General features: G+C 38.5%; 1 protein-coding gene across 1 annotated transcript; it reads left to right on the top strand.

The window, feature by feature from the left end:
• The first annotated feature begins 1566 nt into the window (after positions 1-1566).
• On the top strand, positions 1567-14406 carry slc50a1 (solute carrier family 50 member 1). Its single transcript, XM_058398422.1, has 6 exons — positions 1567-1758; positions 5428-5505; positions 5677-5800; positions 5992-6153; positions 10467-10586; positions 11617-14406. The coding sequence occupies exons 1-6, from the start codon at positions 1691-1693 to the stop codon at positions 11722-11724; spliced, it is 660 nt and encodes a 219-aa protein (XP_058254405.1). The 5' UTR covers positions 1567-1690; the 3' UTR covers positions 11725-14406.
• The last annotated feature ends 868 nt before the right edge of the window (positions 14407-15274 follow it).

The raw sequence follows: 15274 nt of genomic DNA, 5'->3' as shown, positions 1-15274 counted from the left end.
AAGGACATCTCGCACCCAGTCTCAGACAACTTACACCCAGTGTTCCCAGGATAGACTCCTGTATCCTAACAGCAGTAGCAACCACAACAAATTAAAATAAAATGCAATTAAAGAAGAGATTTTTAATCACTCTCCTAAAACATGTTTTGGTCCAGCATCAAAGTATTTCAAGCACTCTGTTATCCTACATGCATTGAATTATTTACACAAACATTACAGTATAATTATCAACTGTTGTTACAAACAGCACAACACAAAAGCACTAATTATAAAGGATCAATGATTATACAATGAATAAAACACTATTTGGTGTGCTGTTACTGGGAAATAACAAAAAACAGGGTGTGACAGCCTGATGTGACACTAAATTACTGTTAGCAACCTTTAGTTGATTATTTTTTCAATAACAGCGCATCCTGACATGTTTTGTTGGTTGATTATTATTATTATTTTTGCTTTAGTGGTCGAAATCGAAACTGATCATGACCACAGTTATTTCTTTAGTATTATTTATGTTATAGCCAATCGCCTTTTTGAGTGGTGAAATAAACAAAATACACTATATTGCCAAAGGTTTTGGGACGTCTGCCTTTACATGCACATGAATGTAATATGGATTTGGCCCACCCTTTGCAGCTTTAACAGCTTCAACTCTTCTGGGAAGGCTTTCCACAAGGTTTAGGAGTGTGTTTATGGGAATTTTTTTGACCATTCCTCTAGAAGCGCATTTGTGAGGTCAGGCACTGATGTTGGGAGAAGGTCTGGCTCATAGTCTCCGCTCTAATTCATCCCAAAGGTGTTCTATCAGGTTGAAGTCAGGCCAGTCAAGTTCCTCCACACCAAACTCACTCATCCGTATCTTTATGGACCTTGCTTTGTGCACTGGTGTACAGTCGTGTTGGAACACGAAGGGGTCATCACCAAACTGTTCCCACAAAGTTGGGAGCATGAAATTGTCCAAAATGTCTTGGTATGCTGAAACATTAAGAGTTCCTTTCACTGGAACTAAGGGGCCAAGCTTAACCTCCGAATTCAATGGTTTCGAGGGATGTCCCAAAACTTTTGGCAATATAGTGTATCTAAGCAGTTCTAAGGAGTAGCTTATGTTACTTAAACATAATTGCAGTGCAAACTCTTTATTTCCCCTGACATCCAAGTCTCCTTCCATAAATGTTTTTTCCCCTTTCTTTGTTATAAAAAACAATACGTTTTAATCCGTTCATTATTAGATTAGATTAAATCAGATTAGTTTTAGCGTCCAGCAAATACCTCGATCCCTGTGAACGAGCTGTTACTATGGAAACAGTTACGCGTAACAACACGTGCGTCAACATACACTTTAATTGACTGTTAAAACGTTAATTCATTAATTGTTTTTACAGTGAATAAAAAGATCAGCACCATTTTAAAGAGATAACGTTATTGTCTTTTAGCTGTTTTTAGTCAAGGGGGGGGGTCTAAACGGGATCCAGAGAGGTACACGTCAGACTGTAAAGCGAGTGCCCCATTGGCTGTGTTTCCGTGTTTCTTCCTGGTTGAGTAACCAATCAGAGTGGAGGAATTCTTCCGTGTCCGGGATACAAACACGGAAATAAAGAGTGTAGACGTCAACAGACAGCAGCGTGTTGTTTACACTTCTAGCTTTTTATTAACACGAATCGAGCACGATTTTTTCCCCCGTTCTCGTTCTATGGATTTTCTGCAGTTGTTATCATGGGCGTGCATCGTGTTTACCATCGGCATGTTCTCCACAGGACTGTAAGCTGCCACGTTATTCTCCACGTTTATGAACGAAAGTGTATATTAGTCTCCTGTAGGAAATGAGAGCGTTCAGAACATGACTTAACACCACTGCACACACTGGCATGATTATATCTTAACAAGATAATAACAAAACGCATCTATATCAAACATTAACGGAAGTTATATCTATATCGAACAAGTGCGCATTAGCCTTCTCACACTTCACTATAAACTCCTGAATGCATCCATACTTCATAAATAAACAACACACACTGCCAGTCAAATGGCTTTCAACAGCTGGAGTTAAGTCTTTAAACTTTAATCACGGTTAATGCCACAGCCCAAAATAATACAGGATATATACAATTAAATAAAGAAACCATAATCTCTGTGGAACTTAATAAGTGCTCACTTTTTACCTCAGTGGGCTTTTACATCCCAGACATTAAAGGGGATGCCTGTAGAAAGGACATTGATTGTATATGACTGTAGAAAGGACACTGATTGTATATGACTGTAGAAAGGACATTGATTGTATATGACTGTAGAAAGGACACTGATTGTATATGACTGTAGAAATGATACTGATTGTATATGACTGTAGAAAGGACAATGATTGTATATGACTGTAGAAATGACACTGATTGTATATGACTGTAGAAAGGACATTGATTGTATATGACTGTAGAAAGGACACTGATTGTATATGACTGTAGAAAGGACATTGATTGTATATGACTGTAGAAAGGACACTGATTGTATATGACTGTAGAAATGATACTGATTGTATATGACTGTAGAAAGGACAATGATTGTATATGACTGTAGAAAGGACATTGATTGTATATGACTGTAGAAAGGACAATGATTGTATATGACTGTAGAAAGGACAATGATTGTATATGACTGTAGAAAGGACACTGATTGTATATGACTGTAGAAAGGACACTGATTGTATATGACTGTAGAAATGATACTGATTGTATATGACTGTAGAAAGGACAATGATTGTATATGACTGTAGAAAGGACACTGATTGTATATGACTGTAGAAAGGACACTGATTGTATATGACTGTAGAAATGATACTGATTGTATATGACTGTAGAAAGGACACTGATTGTATATGACTGTAGAAAGGACACTGATTGTATATGACTGTAGAAAGGACACTGATTGTATATGACTGTAGAATGGACACTGATTGTATATGACTGTAGAAAGGACATTGTTCATGATCACACTCTCCAGTGTTTTATAATAATTTATGATCACACTCTCCGGTGTTTTATAATAATTTATGATCACACTCTCCGGTGTCACCCAAAGGAGGATAAGGTTCCCCTTTGAGTCTGGTTCCTCTCAAGGTTTCTTCCTCATAACATCTAAGGTAGCGTTTCCTCGCCATACTCGCTCCAGGCTTGTTCACTAGGGATGAAAGTCTAGAAAGTCTTAGACAAAAGTCTAAGGACTTTTGTACTATGTTTATTATGTTCTGTAAAGCTGCTCTGAGACAATGGCCATTGTTAAAAGCGCTATACAAATAAAATTAAATTGAATATGAAAGGTAAATGCACTTGAAAGGTATACTCAATATGCCTACAGATAAATGACTCTCAATGCTAGTATTAACTTCTTCTACTTCTTTCGGCTTTTCCCTTCAGGGGTGGCCACAGCGAATCATCTCTCTCCACCTATCCCTATCTTCTGCATCCTCAACACTTGCACCCACTAGCTTCATATTCTCATTTATTACATCCATATACCTCCTGTTTGGCCTTCCTATTTGCCTCCTTCCTGGCAGCTCCATGTCCAACATTCTCCTACCAATATACTCACTCTCCCTCCTCTGCACATGTCCAAACCATCATAATCTGGCCTCTCTAACTTTGTCCCCCAAACGTCAATCATGAGCCGTCCCTCTGATGTACTCGTTCCTAATCCTGTCCAACCGTGTCACTCCCAAAGAGAACCTCAATATCTTCAGCTCTGCTACCTCCAGCTCTGACTCCTGTCTCTTCCTCAGTGACACTGCCTCTAAACCATACAGCATGGCTGGTCTCACCACTGTCTTGTACACCTTCCCCTTGATTCTCGCTGATATTTTTCTATCACCAATGCTAGTATTAATTATAACACAAATATAAAGTATGCCTGATTATAGACGGATCAACATTTCTCAATTTTTCCATTTCTCAATTGAGTATGTAAGAAATTCACGTATACCTTTTACAGGGTTAGTATTTTAAACATGGTCAGTAAAAGGGAAATTCAACAGCTTTGTCTGACCGGCAGTGTACCGAAATGAATGATTTTACACCCAAACAGTGCCTACTGTATTGTCAACAAGAAGCCATTTTAGTTCAGTCTGCTTGAGACATGAATATGAACAGAAAAGCAGGTTCACAGGTTTATGTCAGGGTTAAATTCCCTATTTTAAAGCTTTCCTTACAATTTTTCGTTTAATGTTGGTATTTTGAAAGCTGTGGTTGAGCTTTGGTGCAGTATTAAATGATGAGCATACTGTGCTTGTTCTCTGAGGTGATTATTAGCCTGATTATCAGCCAATATTAGCTTTAGGGATTCTGCCAGTATTAGTTGATTTAGAAATCATTTCCAATGTTCGTGTCATTTCTGTTCCACTATATTCCCAGCTCCTGCGTCCCTGGGCTGAAGTGATACTATCCTCATTCCTTCACTCTGTATATCTCATCCCTTTGTTTCTTAATGTTCTACTTCTAGCTTCCGCTCACCATTTTCCCTTGAGGGAATCACTGGCATTTTAAGGGCCATTTCTGCACTTTATTAGCTCGAGCAAAGTTTTAGATTATTATTTTGTGGACCAAAGATTTTGAGGCAACATGACTGTAACCTTCAGGAACAGATCTTGCCCAGGAGGCATTGCAATGCATTGTTAATTTTAAAGCAGTTGCACAGGGGGAAAAAACATATTCTAAATAGCAGCAGTAAAATTTTATTTGATGCATTTAAATTTCTGTAGACAGCTATCTATCCTGGATGGGAGAGGGAATTTCAATACTTTTTCGACTAACCAATCACCAAGATCATTTTTGGACACATAGCAGCTTCAACTACAGGTTCGGTGCAAGCTGAAGTTTCCTCCCATATCCCAGAAAAACACTCCAGTAGGTGGATTGAGGAAGCTCAGTTGCCCTAGGTGATGAGTGTGTAAATGCATGCGTGTGTGTGTGTGTGTGTGTGCGTGGTGCCTTGCGTTAGACAGCTCTATCCTGGGTGTATTCCTGCCTCACAGGGGATATGCTCCTGATCCACCACCACCCTGATCCAGTCAGTGAATTTTCTTGCTGCCTAGAATGCCTTGTTCCCTCCTCTCCAGCCCTGTTCACTAGGAAGCATTAATCAGGCTTGATGTGAGAAGAAAAATCTGCTCCTGGCTATATTTTTCTACTCTTGTTTTGCAAGCGAACACTCGAGTCATGCAGGTTATACTTTCACACTGTAAGGGAATGCAAGCTTCAAATGCCTCTGACATGTTTGCTAAACCTTGCATGGTTGTGTGTGTTTAAAAAAAAACAAAAACATTTTAAGAGTCATAATTTAAGCAGAGCCTTTAATTACCTGCCTTAAACCAAGTAAGCAAATTTCGTTTTCTTTTTTTTACAAAAATCCTTCAGCATGTATTCTTCGGTGTGTATTCTGCAGGAGCGATTTGAAGAAAATGAGAGCCACGCAGAGTGCCGATAGCGTCCAGTTCCTGCCTTTCCTTACCACATGCTTAAAGTGAGTTTTTGAGAGGCATGCAAACATATTCAATCTGCTGCTGTCCTCTTGTGTGTGAGTGTGTGTTCTCTATGTATGCGTGTGCGCACACGTTTGCATGTGTGCACACCGGATTTGCATACTAGGTGCTAAATGTTTCATGTTACAGTGTCCGTCTCTGTATGTCTTCAGTAATCTAGGCTGGCTGTACTATGGGGTGCTGAAAAGGGATGGCACGGTGATGCTTGTTAATTCCATTGGAGTCTCTCTACAGTGTCTGTATATTCTCACCTACTTCCATTATGCCAAAGAGAAGGTGGGTGAAATAAACTCTGGAGCCAAAATGATAGATAATCTTTTACAACAAATACCTGGCATGTTTGCTGTTGTTTATAATTAAAGCTTCATGGCCAGATGAACAATTATACCGTATGGCATTTTAAGTTTATATATAGTAGCTGTGCATGCTGAATTAATTTTGTGTGTGTGTGTTTGTGTGTGTCTCAGAGGAACGTGTTTGTGCAGACACTAGGCATGGTGTGTGTGTTGTGTGTATCATGGGTGTATTTCAGCATGATCGTACCTCCAGGAAGCACTCAGCTTTCTCACCTCGGCCTTGCCTGCAGCATCTTCACCATCACCATGTACCTGTCTCCCCTCGCTGACCTGGTAATCACACATCTACACTTTGACCTTTTTCCACATATTTCAATAGTGAAGACATCAAACTATGCGACAAGGCATGTGGAATTGTTCACTGACTGAAAAGTGCTTTTTAAAACAAAAAGAAAAAAACCAAGACGTATATTTAAGAGGCTTCAAAGTATCCTCAATGACAGCTTTGCAGTCTTGGCATTCTCTGAGCAGCAGCTGGGATGGTTCAAGAAGTTTCCATGTGCTGCGCACTTGTTGACAGATTTCTTCTATATTCTGAATAAAAATGATTTGTTAAAGGAAAATTTTTAAAAGATTCATTTCTGAGATATATTAAATTACAATCAGCATAGTACATCAACTAAACTGCTTAACTAATGTTGACTATAAGCTTTAGATAAACAAAGATCCTTAAACATTCAAGTCTAACTGGTACTGTACAGAGGAAACAGATGGATAATATAACACTACATGAAACACACACCACCCTCATGCTTGTTTAGATAGAAAACACACATTTTGTCTATATTAGACGAAAATACTCCACACAGCCAAAAGTATGTGGACACCTGAGCATCACACTCATGTGTGATTCATCTCCGAACTATTGCCACAATGTTGAAAACACACAATTGTATCGGACATCTTTGTATGCTACAGCATTACACTTTCCCTTCATAAGATGTCCAAATGACAATGCTCCTGTGCACAAAATGAGCTCCAAGCTAGCAGCATCACATTACCTGCAATCGATGCCATTTCCCATTGAATGTGAAGCAGCTTATTCTTCTCTTTAGCATAAAAAAAAGAGTTAGTATTCCTTTTGAGACAATACTACCTTCTAAAATTCACAAACTAGATAGTAGATAGTGTGTCATTTAATTTAGCAGATAGCTATAGTTGGTGTGAACATGCGTCTCCAAAGCACATATGGGTGTGAGGGTCAAATCCATAAATATTTGGCTGGATAAGGTGAAGGAACCAGGGATACTCTGTCTTGCATACTTGCATTATGATGCAGGAGACTGCGCTGGGTTCCACTCAGATCAACAGCTTGTGTACAGAACAGCACCCAGAAACTGGAAAAATGTCATCTGGTCTATTTCCAACCCTTATCTCTCAAGTCTCAGTGTCTGTACCCATGATAGCCTCAGATTCCACTGATAGAACCCGATGTGGTCTTGTAGAGTTGTAGCATTTCTGTGTATTCTGGGATGTTTTCTGCTCACCACGGTTGTACAGAGTGGCTGTTTGAGTTACCATAATCCTGATGCCTCAGAAAAGTCCATCTCCCCTTTAATTTTTTTGCCTTATGCTTCCTACTATGGAAGCCAATCGAATACTGCATAATGCAACACAAAAGTTTCATTCGGAAAGTTCTGGAAGTATCAGAGACACAGAAACTCAGAGAAATAGCAAGCAGTGGCATAATCAGTGCTAGCCGAGGTGTTTCAAAGGTCAAAGCATTAATATGAATGGTGCTTCTGCTAGAAGTCATGTCAATATTTTCCTCTGTTAAGTTATTTTAATATTGCGGTATTCTGTATTCGTCCGATATTAGGGTTAGGATTAAGCAATATCGCAAAAGCAGGAATGCCGAATATCAGCACCAGCCACAGGTAATCACAGTCGTGCTGATATTCACCACTTCAGCACCGTTGTGACTGGGATATTGCTTTTATACAACAGTTTTATAAACAAGTCATTAAGATTGTGTCTGCAACTGACCTTTCAGACACAATATAGCCAAATAGTTTGAGGGTTTTTTTTCCCCTCCGGCTTCGATGAAAGTTGATGATGAAACCATAGCCGGATAGAACGTTGTGTGTTGCCATGGCAACACAATGACCGCGTAAGTGATTGCCCATAGTAAGGAGTTTATATTTTGTTTTGCTTAACATTTTAGCATGTTGAGGTGACATCAACACTTTTGTCCACTTGGGTGCTACTGTTAGATTTTCAGCGTAGAACAGTTTCAATGTAACGAACCATTGCTAAATGTTGAATTTGTAGCTGCTGTGGTTTGGAAAAGGGGTGTATATTTTATGTTTATGTAACATTAGCTAGTTCAGGTTTGACCTCTTGGGTGCTGTTAGATTAAATCTAGAATTGTTGTGATTGTTGCAGTCAACAGTGCTTGATTTTGCTGCTCTTTTGCAGTGTTTTAAGTCAGGGGTGAACTATCTTATCTGGAAAGGGCCAGTGTGGGTGCAGGTTTTCATTCCAATGAAGCAGGAGACACGCCTGATTCCACTTGTTTAATCAACTGATCTTGGTTTTCAGTAGAATCAGGTGTGGCTTCTACTTATTCGGGATGAAATCCTGCACTGGCCCTTTCTGGATAAGATTTGACACTCCTAACTAAATTGTTAAAATTGCAAGCACATGATTCTTCCTGTAAACCAGTAATGATGCATATGTAATGACTTTCTACAATCACTACACTCACATTCGACGTACGTGAATCGAAGAGTGTTTTGGCTGAATTTCCATTGTGGTGATGTCATACTTGTCCCAAATCTGTAGAAAATCTGCTGTAATTTAGAAAAATTGCATAATTTTGTGTTCATTACTAGGATCCTGGATAGGCTCGGTTAAGGATTCACCAGCATGCCCACTTTAGTAGAACCCTTTTAGAAATCCAAGAACCCAGAAATGTTTCTCATGGTTCATTCATTTGCATTCGAGTGTAATTGAAAAGCAGCGTTGCTGAGAAAGGGTTTCTGAGTAAACAGTGTGTGCAGAGGCTCACTAGCGTGCTGTCCACCAGAGTTCAAACTCTCATTTCTATACAGTAAAATTATACTGTAATAACAAGATAAAACTAAAAGGTTTGAGCTCATAGTAGCTAGATTTAAACTCTTGCAGTAGTTAGCATGAACATTAAGTAAACGTTTATTAGCTGAAAATATGCTGCATTTCAGAAACGCTTTGCTTATTAATACTTAATAGCAGTGCGTTGGTGAGGTAGAGCCCGGAAGCCGTATCGAACCGCTTTCCCTCTCCATTCATTCAGGAATGAAACGCAAGCCTTTCATTTCATGTTTTTGCATTTTGTGGACACGTAGCCTACTTGTTACTTGCAAGTATGTTGGCAGACTCCAGTGCAGCCTCCTACACACGACACCCTCCCTCACTATGCGGATGTAGAGATATAAATCAGATCTACGAGTGGGAACCGTACCTGCTGGTCAGGATGCTTACAGCTGATATCTATCATGATGATGGCAATCAAACCTCTGCGATGGAAGCTTTCCAAATTTGTCTCAGGAAGTTAAAAAGAAACATTATATCATTGGCCGTATTTACGGATGCACTTGAACTGTACAGTCATAAACTTAGCCCAGGAATAACTTAATGTCGATGCTCTCGTGCGCCCCAGCGATGGCAAATATAAAAAGAAACAAGATTATTTTACAAGAAGAGTGAGGACTGCTGTGAGATAAGGCCTTTGAATAGAACTGCAATCTGTCACACTCATCAAGACAACTTAGTCTGTGAGTTAATCTGAATTAAAAAAACGCATAAAAATAGGGAACAGGTTTATTTTTAATGCCTTACAGGCCATATGGTGCGATCATTTTATAAAGGGCAGGAGTGGGTTTTTTATTTATTTATTTATTTATTTATTTATATTTATTTTTATTAATTATAATTTATTTATATTTATTATATATTTATTTATTTATTTATTTAAAAAATAATTTCTCACTCCAAACTCTCTTTATACTCACACACTTGTTAAATACTCATACACACTGTTTTAGTTGTATACTATTAATCTCATGAGTAAAATCTTTCGTAGATATAATAAGAAGGTTTATTTATTTATTTATTTATTTATTTATTTATTGTTATTATTATTGATTTCTCTTATGGATTTTTCTCGTCATCATCCGTGTCAGAAGAGCAATACTGTTACCGATTATATAAATGTGTTTCTCTTTGGCCATGGAACAGAGCAGACAGACTGAAACATAAAAAAGTAGTGTTGCTGAACAGCTTTTCTGTGTGTGTGTGTGTCTTTTCATCTGTCTCTCTCTTTCTCTATTGTACGTGTTTTTGATCCCTTACTCTGTCTACAAGAAGCTATAGTTAGTTTCCTGTCTTTCTTTCCCTTCATTTTGTTTCTTCCTGTTTTTCATGTTCATGAGTATCCATGTCTTTATTTGGTGGGAAATTGTGTCTCACTGTCTCTCACTCTGCGTGTGTGTGAGTGTGTGACAGAGAAAGATACAGAAGCACACATAACCAGCCAACATCTCAAATCTTGGTGCCTTTAGGCAGATTTCAGTCCATTATTCCATTATGTTGTGTGTCTCTTCCAGGTGGAGATCATACGCACTCGTTCAGTAGCACGCTTGTCCTTCTCCCTCACAGTCGCCACCTTCTTTACATCCACCTCCTGGACTCTGTATGGCCTTCAGCTAGGGGATTACTACATTATGGTGAGGAAACACACCTACACAATTCATATTTAGCCATTTATAACAATAACAAGCCCTTGACAAGCGTAACAAGCTGAGTTCGAGGAGCTTGGTGTCTTGTTCTCGGGAAACATCATGTCTGTAAGAGCAGTTTATTCATCTCATGTTACTCACACAGCTTTTTTTTTTTAATGGCTCTAAATAAAATGGCTTTCAGGCTTTGGTATCCTGTATGTGATGCTGAACTGTAAGAATGAATATGTTTTGATTACATGTGTTATTAATAGTTTTTACTTTGATTTTTGATAATGATTCCTATTCATTGAACAGAAGAGAAGGCCACACTACCTGCACACACAGTCTGACTAGTAAAAGCACTGCTGAAAAATGTGAAATGCTTCTTAAAGCATTAAGATGAATCTTTAAATTTTGTTATGGTTCAGGTAATTCTCATAAATTTATATGGCTTTAAAAAACAACAACGAATGAGAATGTGCACTTGGCAAAGTTTAACCCTTTTGACTAGTACACTGACTTATCATACATTTCCAATCAGTATAAATAAATGCAATATTTTATCAGTGCATGTGTGATATAAAATGAGTTATGTGTGTGTATATATATATATATATATATATATATATATATATATATATATATATATATATATATATATATATATATATATATATATATACATATATATATATATATATATACTAAAATATGTACTAGTTATTGTTTTTTTGGATTTAGTAGGCTCGGGAAAACCAGAAATAATTATGAAAATCTAAATTCTAAAAGCTTTCACAGTCAAACATGACAAAGTTTATCAAAGCTGCGCATGGACACAACAAAACAGGCACACATTTTTTTTTTACCTCTGGTAAAAAGAGTTAGGGGTTTCAACTGTTAAACTGACAGATGAGTAGTTTAGTGATTCTTCTTTCAGCATTATAAATGTGTTTTAAGGATTGAAAAGCAAACTGTTTATGAATGATTTAATCTCTCTCTCTCGCTCTCTCTCTCGCTCTCTCTCTCTCTCTCTCAGGTCCCCAACACACCAGGTATTGCAACAAGCCTCATCCGTTTCCTCCTCTTCAGGCTATTCGACTCTTCTAGTCAAGACAAGCCATCTTATAAATCCCTCCAGATCTGAGCAGATCTAATTAATTCACCAAGTGCCTTAGCCATGTTCCCTCAGCCAATCTAAACCAAATCCCCTGTCACCTCTTCCACCACACCCTGTCCTCATACCCTCTGAGGTATGAGGTTTTCTTCTGTCTCTTCTCCCTTAGTGCTGTTCGACTGCCACCTAAAACCAAACTGACCACTGCCTCAAACAATCTGGAGAAAGGATTCAAGATCCTCAGAATCAGCTCAGCAGTTGTGATCATGTTCTGTGGTAACAGTTTAAGGTTCAGCTCTGAGCTTCATCACACAACCATCAAATGCTTCGGGGTGTTTGTACCAACCGTGAACCCAATTTAAAAAACAAGGATATGTGGGAAGTAAATGTCCCCAAGCCTCGGCTAAATGATCCGGAAATTTACAAATGGCACCTTGAGAGCAGATAAAATGAAACATCTTATCTGCAAAATTAGATTCGGACATCCTGAAGCATAATGTTCATCTATTGTTTTATACAAACATGCCTTTTAATTGGTCATTTATTTCATCAGTTTCGTTTAAATAGGATGATGTTTAGTGGACAAATATATATACGTACTGAACATATAGAATGTAAAAGCTCACCCAGGATCAGACAGACATGATTAGAACTCATGCTTGGCAGCTTTCTTCTTCTTCTTCTTCTTCAGCTCCACTCGGACACACCTCTGGTCCTTAAATAACGTTATCGGGTGTGTTTGGTTTGGGCTGGAGCAAACACGTACACACCCTGATCTCTGGGTGTGACTTAGTTTATATCTGCCAGATGTGCCAAGAGCTGTGTGCACTTACTCTAACCCAGAGAAGCTCTGGACTCCTTGGCTTGCTTTGTAAGATTTTTTTTTTTTTTTTTTTTACATTGGTGTGGATTATAGTGTACTATAAATCAGCCAGGCAGGGGACAACATGGTATATGTTTTTTTTAAAGCTAAAGCCATGTGCAACCGTTCATCATTAGTGCAACCTGTAAAGCAAAAAGCTCCTAATAGAAATCAAAACATGCTGTGTTACACAAATCTGTGCAGAACCTTTTCCCGCAGGTTATGTGTTACTTCTGTATTATTATTTTTTCCATTCCACCTCTAGAAGTTTCCTTAAAGGGCACCATTCCATTGTATCCCATACTGGATTTGTATAAAGTTGCAGTCCCTGATTGATTCTATTAAAGTATCTTCAATTCTGCTCACCTCTTAACAACCTGATGCTTTATGACAGAATTTTATTAATCCACTAGTCTGGGACTGGTAACGATAGGAAATGGGATGCTCCTTCACTTCCACTTGTCAGAAAGTGCTTTTCACACTGCGCTTAACCCTGGGTTATGGTCTGCTTTTAACCCTGCATAGAGGTACATTTCACACTTGTAATTTAGAAGAGGGGTTAGCACTGCTTTTTACCCGGGGTGATGAAATACTGGTCTGAAGCAGAGTTAGCATGCCAAACATGTTAGAATGTTACGGCTAGATGCTTAGCCACAGACATACGATCAGCCTCTGTGCCTCATATCTCCTGATTTGTTCAGTCACAGAAAAGCATCCTGTAAACAGCAGCACCACAAATGGTGAAAGAAAACATGTCTAATGTAGTGAAGAGAAAACAGTTAGAAATAAGTGAGTATTTAAGAAGAATATTTGAAATATTAGCAGAAGCTGGAGATCAGCAAAAACCTGGACATGACAAACTTAAAAAGAAAAAACTGTGAAAGGTAACAATACCTGCTCAGGCGCAGAACAGCAGATTACCAGCAGATACCCATTTTTTTTGAAGGTCGGCCAAGTGTCGAGCCTTTTTTTCCCCTCAAGCCGTTATTTAAAGAGATCACATGCTGTATTTATCCAGTCATCACTGCCGATTTCACAAATATGCAAATAATAAAAAGTTAACCCAGGATTGAGGAATGTACAGTGTGGAAAGATCAGATTAGGATGAATTGTTAACCCCCGGTAAAGTATGAGCATTGTGAAACAAGATAACCCAGGATTCTGTTTCCACAGGGTTTACAACAACTCGGGGTTAACTATTTCAAGTGTGAAAAGCCCTAAAAATTGCTAAAGAGTGAGCAGCGTGTCAGTATCGGTGGTACATGTATACAAGTCCAGACTCCTTTCACCTTTCATTAGGTTTCATTTCAAATCTGAGTAAGGTGTGGAGCGAAGAGAGAAAAACACCATCCGTGAGAAGGTGAAAGAGCGCAGATGGAGTTCTTGGCATATCTGCTCAAGTCCATGAGGTTCGAGTTAGAGACCAACAGAGGTACATATTTACTGGTACATGTTCATATACACTAAGACAGTAAAAGGAAGAGCCGTTGGTCTTATTTTTCAAGTGCTTTAGTGAAGCTTCAGCTATGTAGTAGTGGTTTACATTAAAAAAAAAAAAGTTATACTGTTTTATCTGTGTTTTACTCTGGGGTGTGTCCAATCAGGGACTTTGTGATCTATAAAAAGAAATATTTTACCTCAGTGATCATTGTGCTGTTATCCATATCACATCTGTTTAATGTGTGTAAAGTGTAACAGCTTCCCCTATGATGCGTCCAGAGATTTTACATTATGCAACTTTTCTTATACACTACATTTTTGACTGAATGGATGTTTGTTTTCTGCCCTTTTTTCTTTTTTTTTTACTGAATTTCTCAGAAATAAAACATTATATAATAATCTTTATGTAATGAGCATCGTCTGTGCCTGATTTTTGAAGGAAGAATTAGAGTAGAGAAGCACAGCTTAGCAAGTGAATAGCAGCGGATTTTCTCTCAGAGAGGATAATCTCTCGGTGAAAAGCGCAGACAAACAACAAAATGATCCTCGGCATTTAAGGCTCACTATGTGGAATGCGATTCATACGAGTAGCTCTAACTACGGCAGGGTGAGATTGCCAGGCAGGTTTTTTTTTTTTTTTTCCCCCTCCTGGTAACGTCACTATGGGTGTGAATGCAATAATCGTCAGCCTATCCATAGGAAAGCTCTGCATGCACCCCTTTCCCTCTGGACAGGCAGAGATGAAAGCGAGGAACATGGGAGTGATTGATAATCGCAGATGTCTGGAGGTCAACTTAAAAGACACGACCCTGGGAGTGGGAGTGTTTAGAGAGAGGGACAGAATTAAGATTTCATTGTGTTAGGAATCCAAGATAGGACAAATGATCTGACATACGGTACATGCAGAAAAGTAGTGCACACAATTTGTGCATACAAGGTACAAGCCTTTGATCGTTGTGTAGATAGTTTTAATGAGTTTAACAGCAGATATGAGAGTCGGAACCAAAGATGCTTTTGTTTTTGTTTTATTGCTTCAGTCCATTAAGTGACTACACTCTCTAAACTTCACAAAGCACTGATACTGAATAAAGCACTCCGGTGTAAGCTAATGCGTTTAAGTGCACTTAGTACATCGGGCAAATAACGTGTGTGCTATCTTTACGAGGGCAGCATTATGAATTATGAAAAGGTCTTTAGAGGGTCCGTGTACTGTGAGACGCCTAAAGAGATTAGAGTTCCCATCGCAAACTATAGTCTTAACTCGATCCTAAGCCGGTA

This window comes from Hemibagrus wyckioides, linkage group LG01 (genome assembly GCF_019097595.1).
Source record: "Hemibagrus wyckioides isolate EC202008001 linkage group LG01, SWU_Hwy_1.0, whole genome shotgun sequence".
Classification (NCBI taxonomy): domain Eukaryota; kingdom Metazoa; phylum Chordata; class Actinopteri; order Siluriformes; family Bagridae; genus Hemibagrus; species Hemibagrus wyckioides.
The sequence above is the reverse complement of the archived record's forward strand: the minus strand, read 5'-3'. Positions and strand labels throughout refer to the sequence as shown.

Excerpts from the sequence above, each read along its gene's own strand:
- slc50a1 (XM_058398422.1), top strand. The coding sequence starts at position 1,691 with ATGGATTTTCTGCAGTTGTTATCATGGGCGTGCATCGTGTTTACCATC. Across the intron at positions 1,759-5,427 it reads GGCATGTTCTCCACAGGACT|GAGCGATTTGAAGAAAATGA; the intron begins GTAAGCTGCCAC and ends TGTATTCTGCAG. Across the intron at positions 5,506-5,676 it reads TTCCTTACCACATGCTTAAA|TAATCTAGGCTGGCTGTACT; the intron begins GTGAGTTTTTGA and ends GTATGTCTTCAG.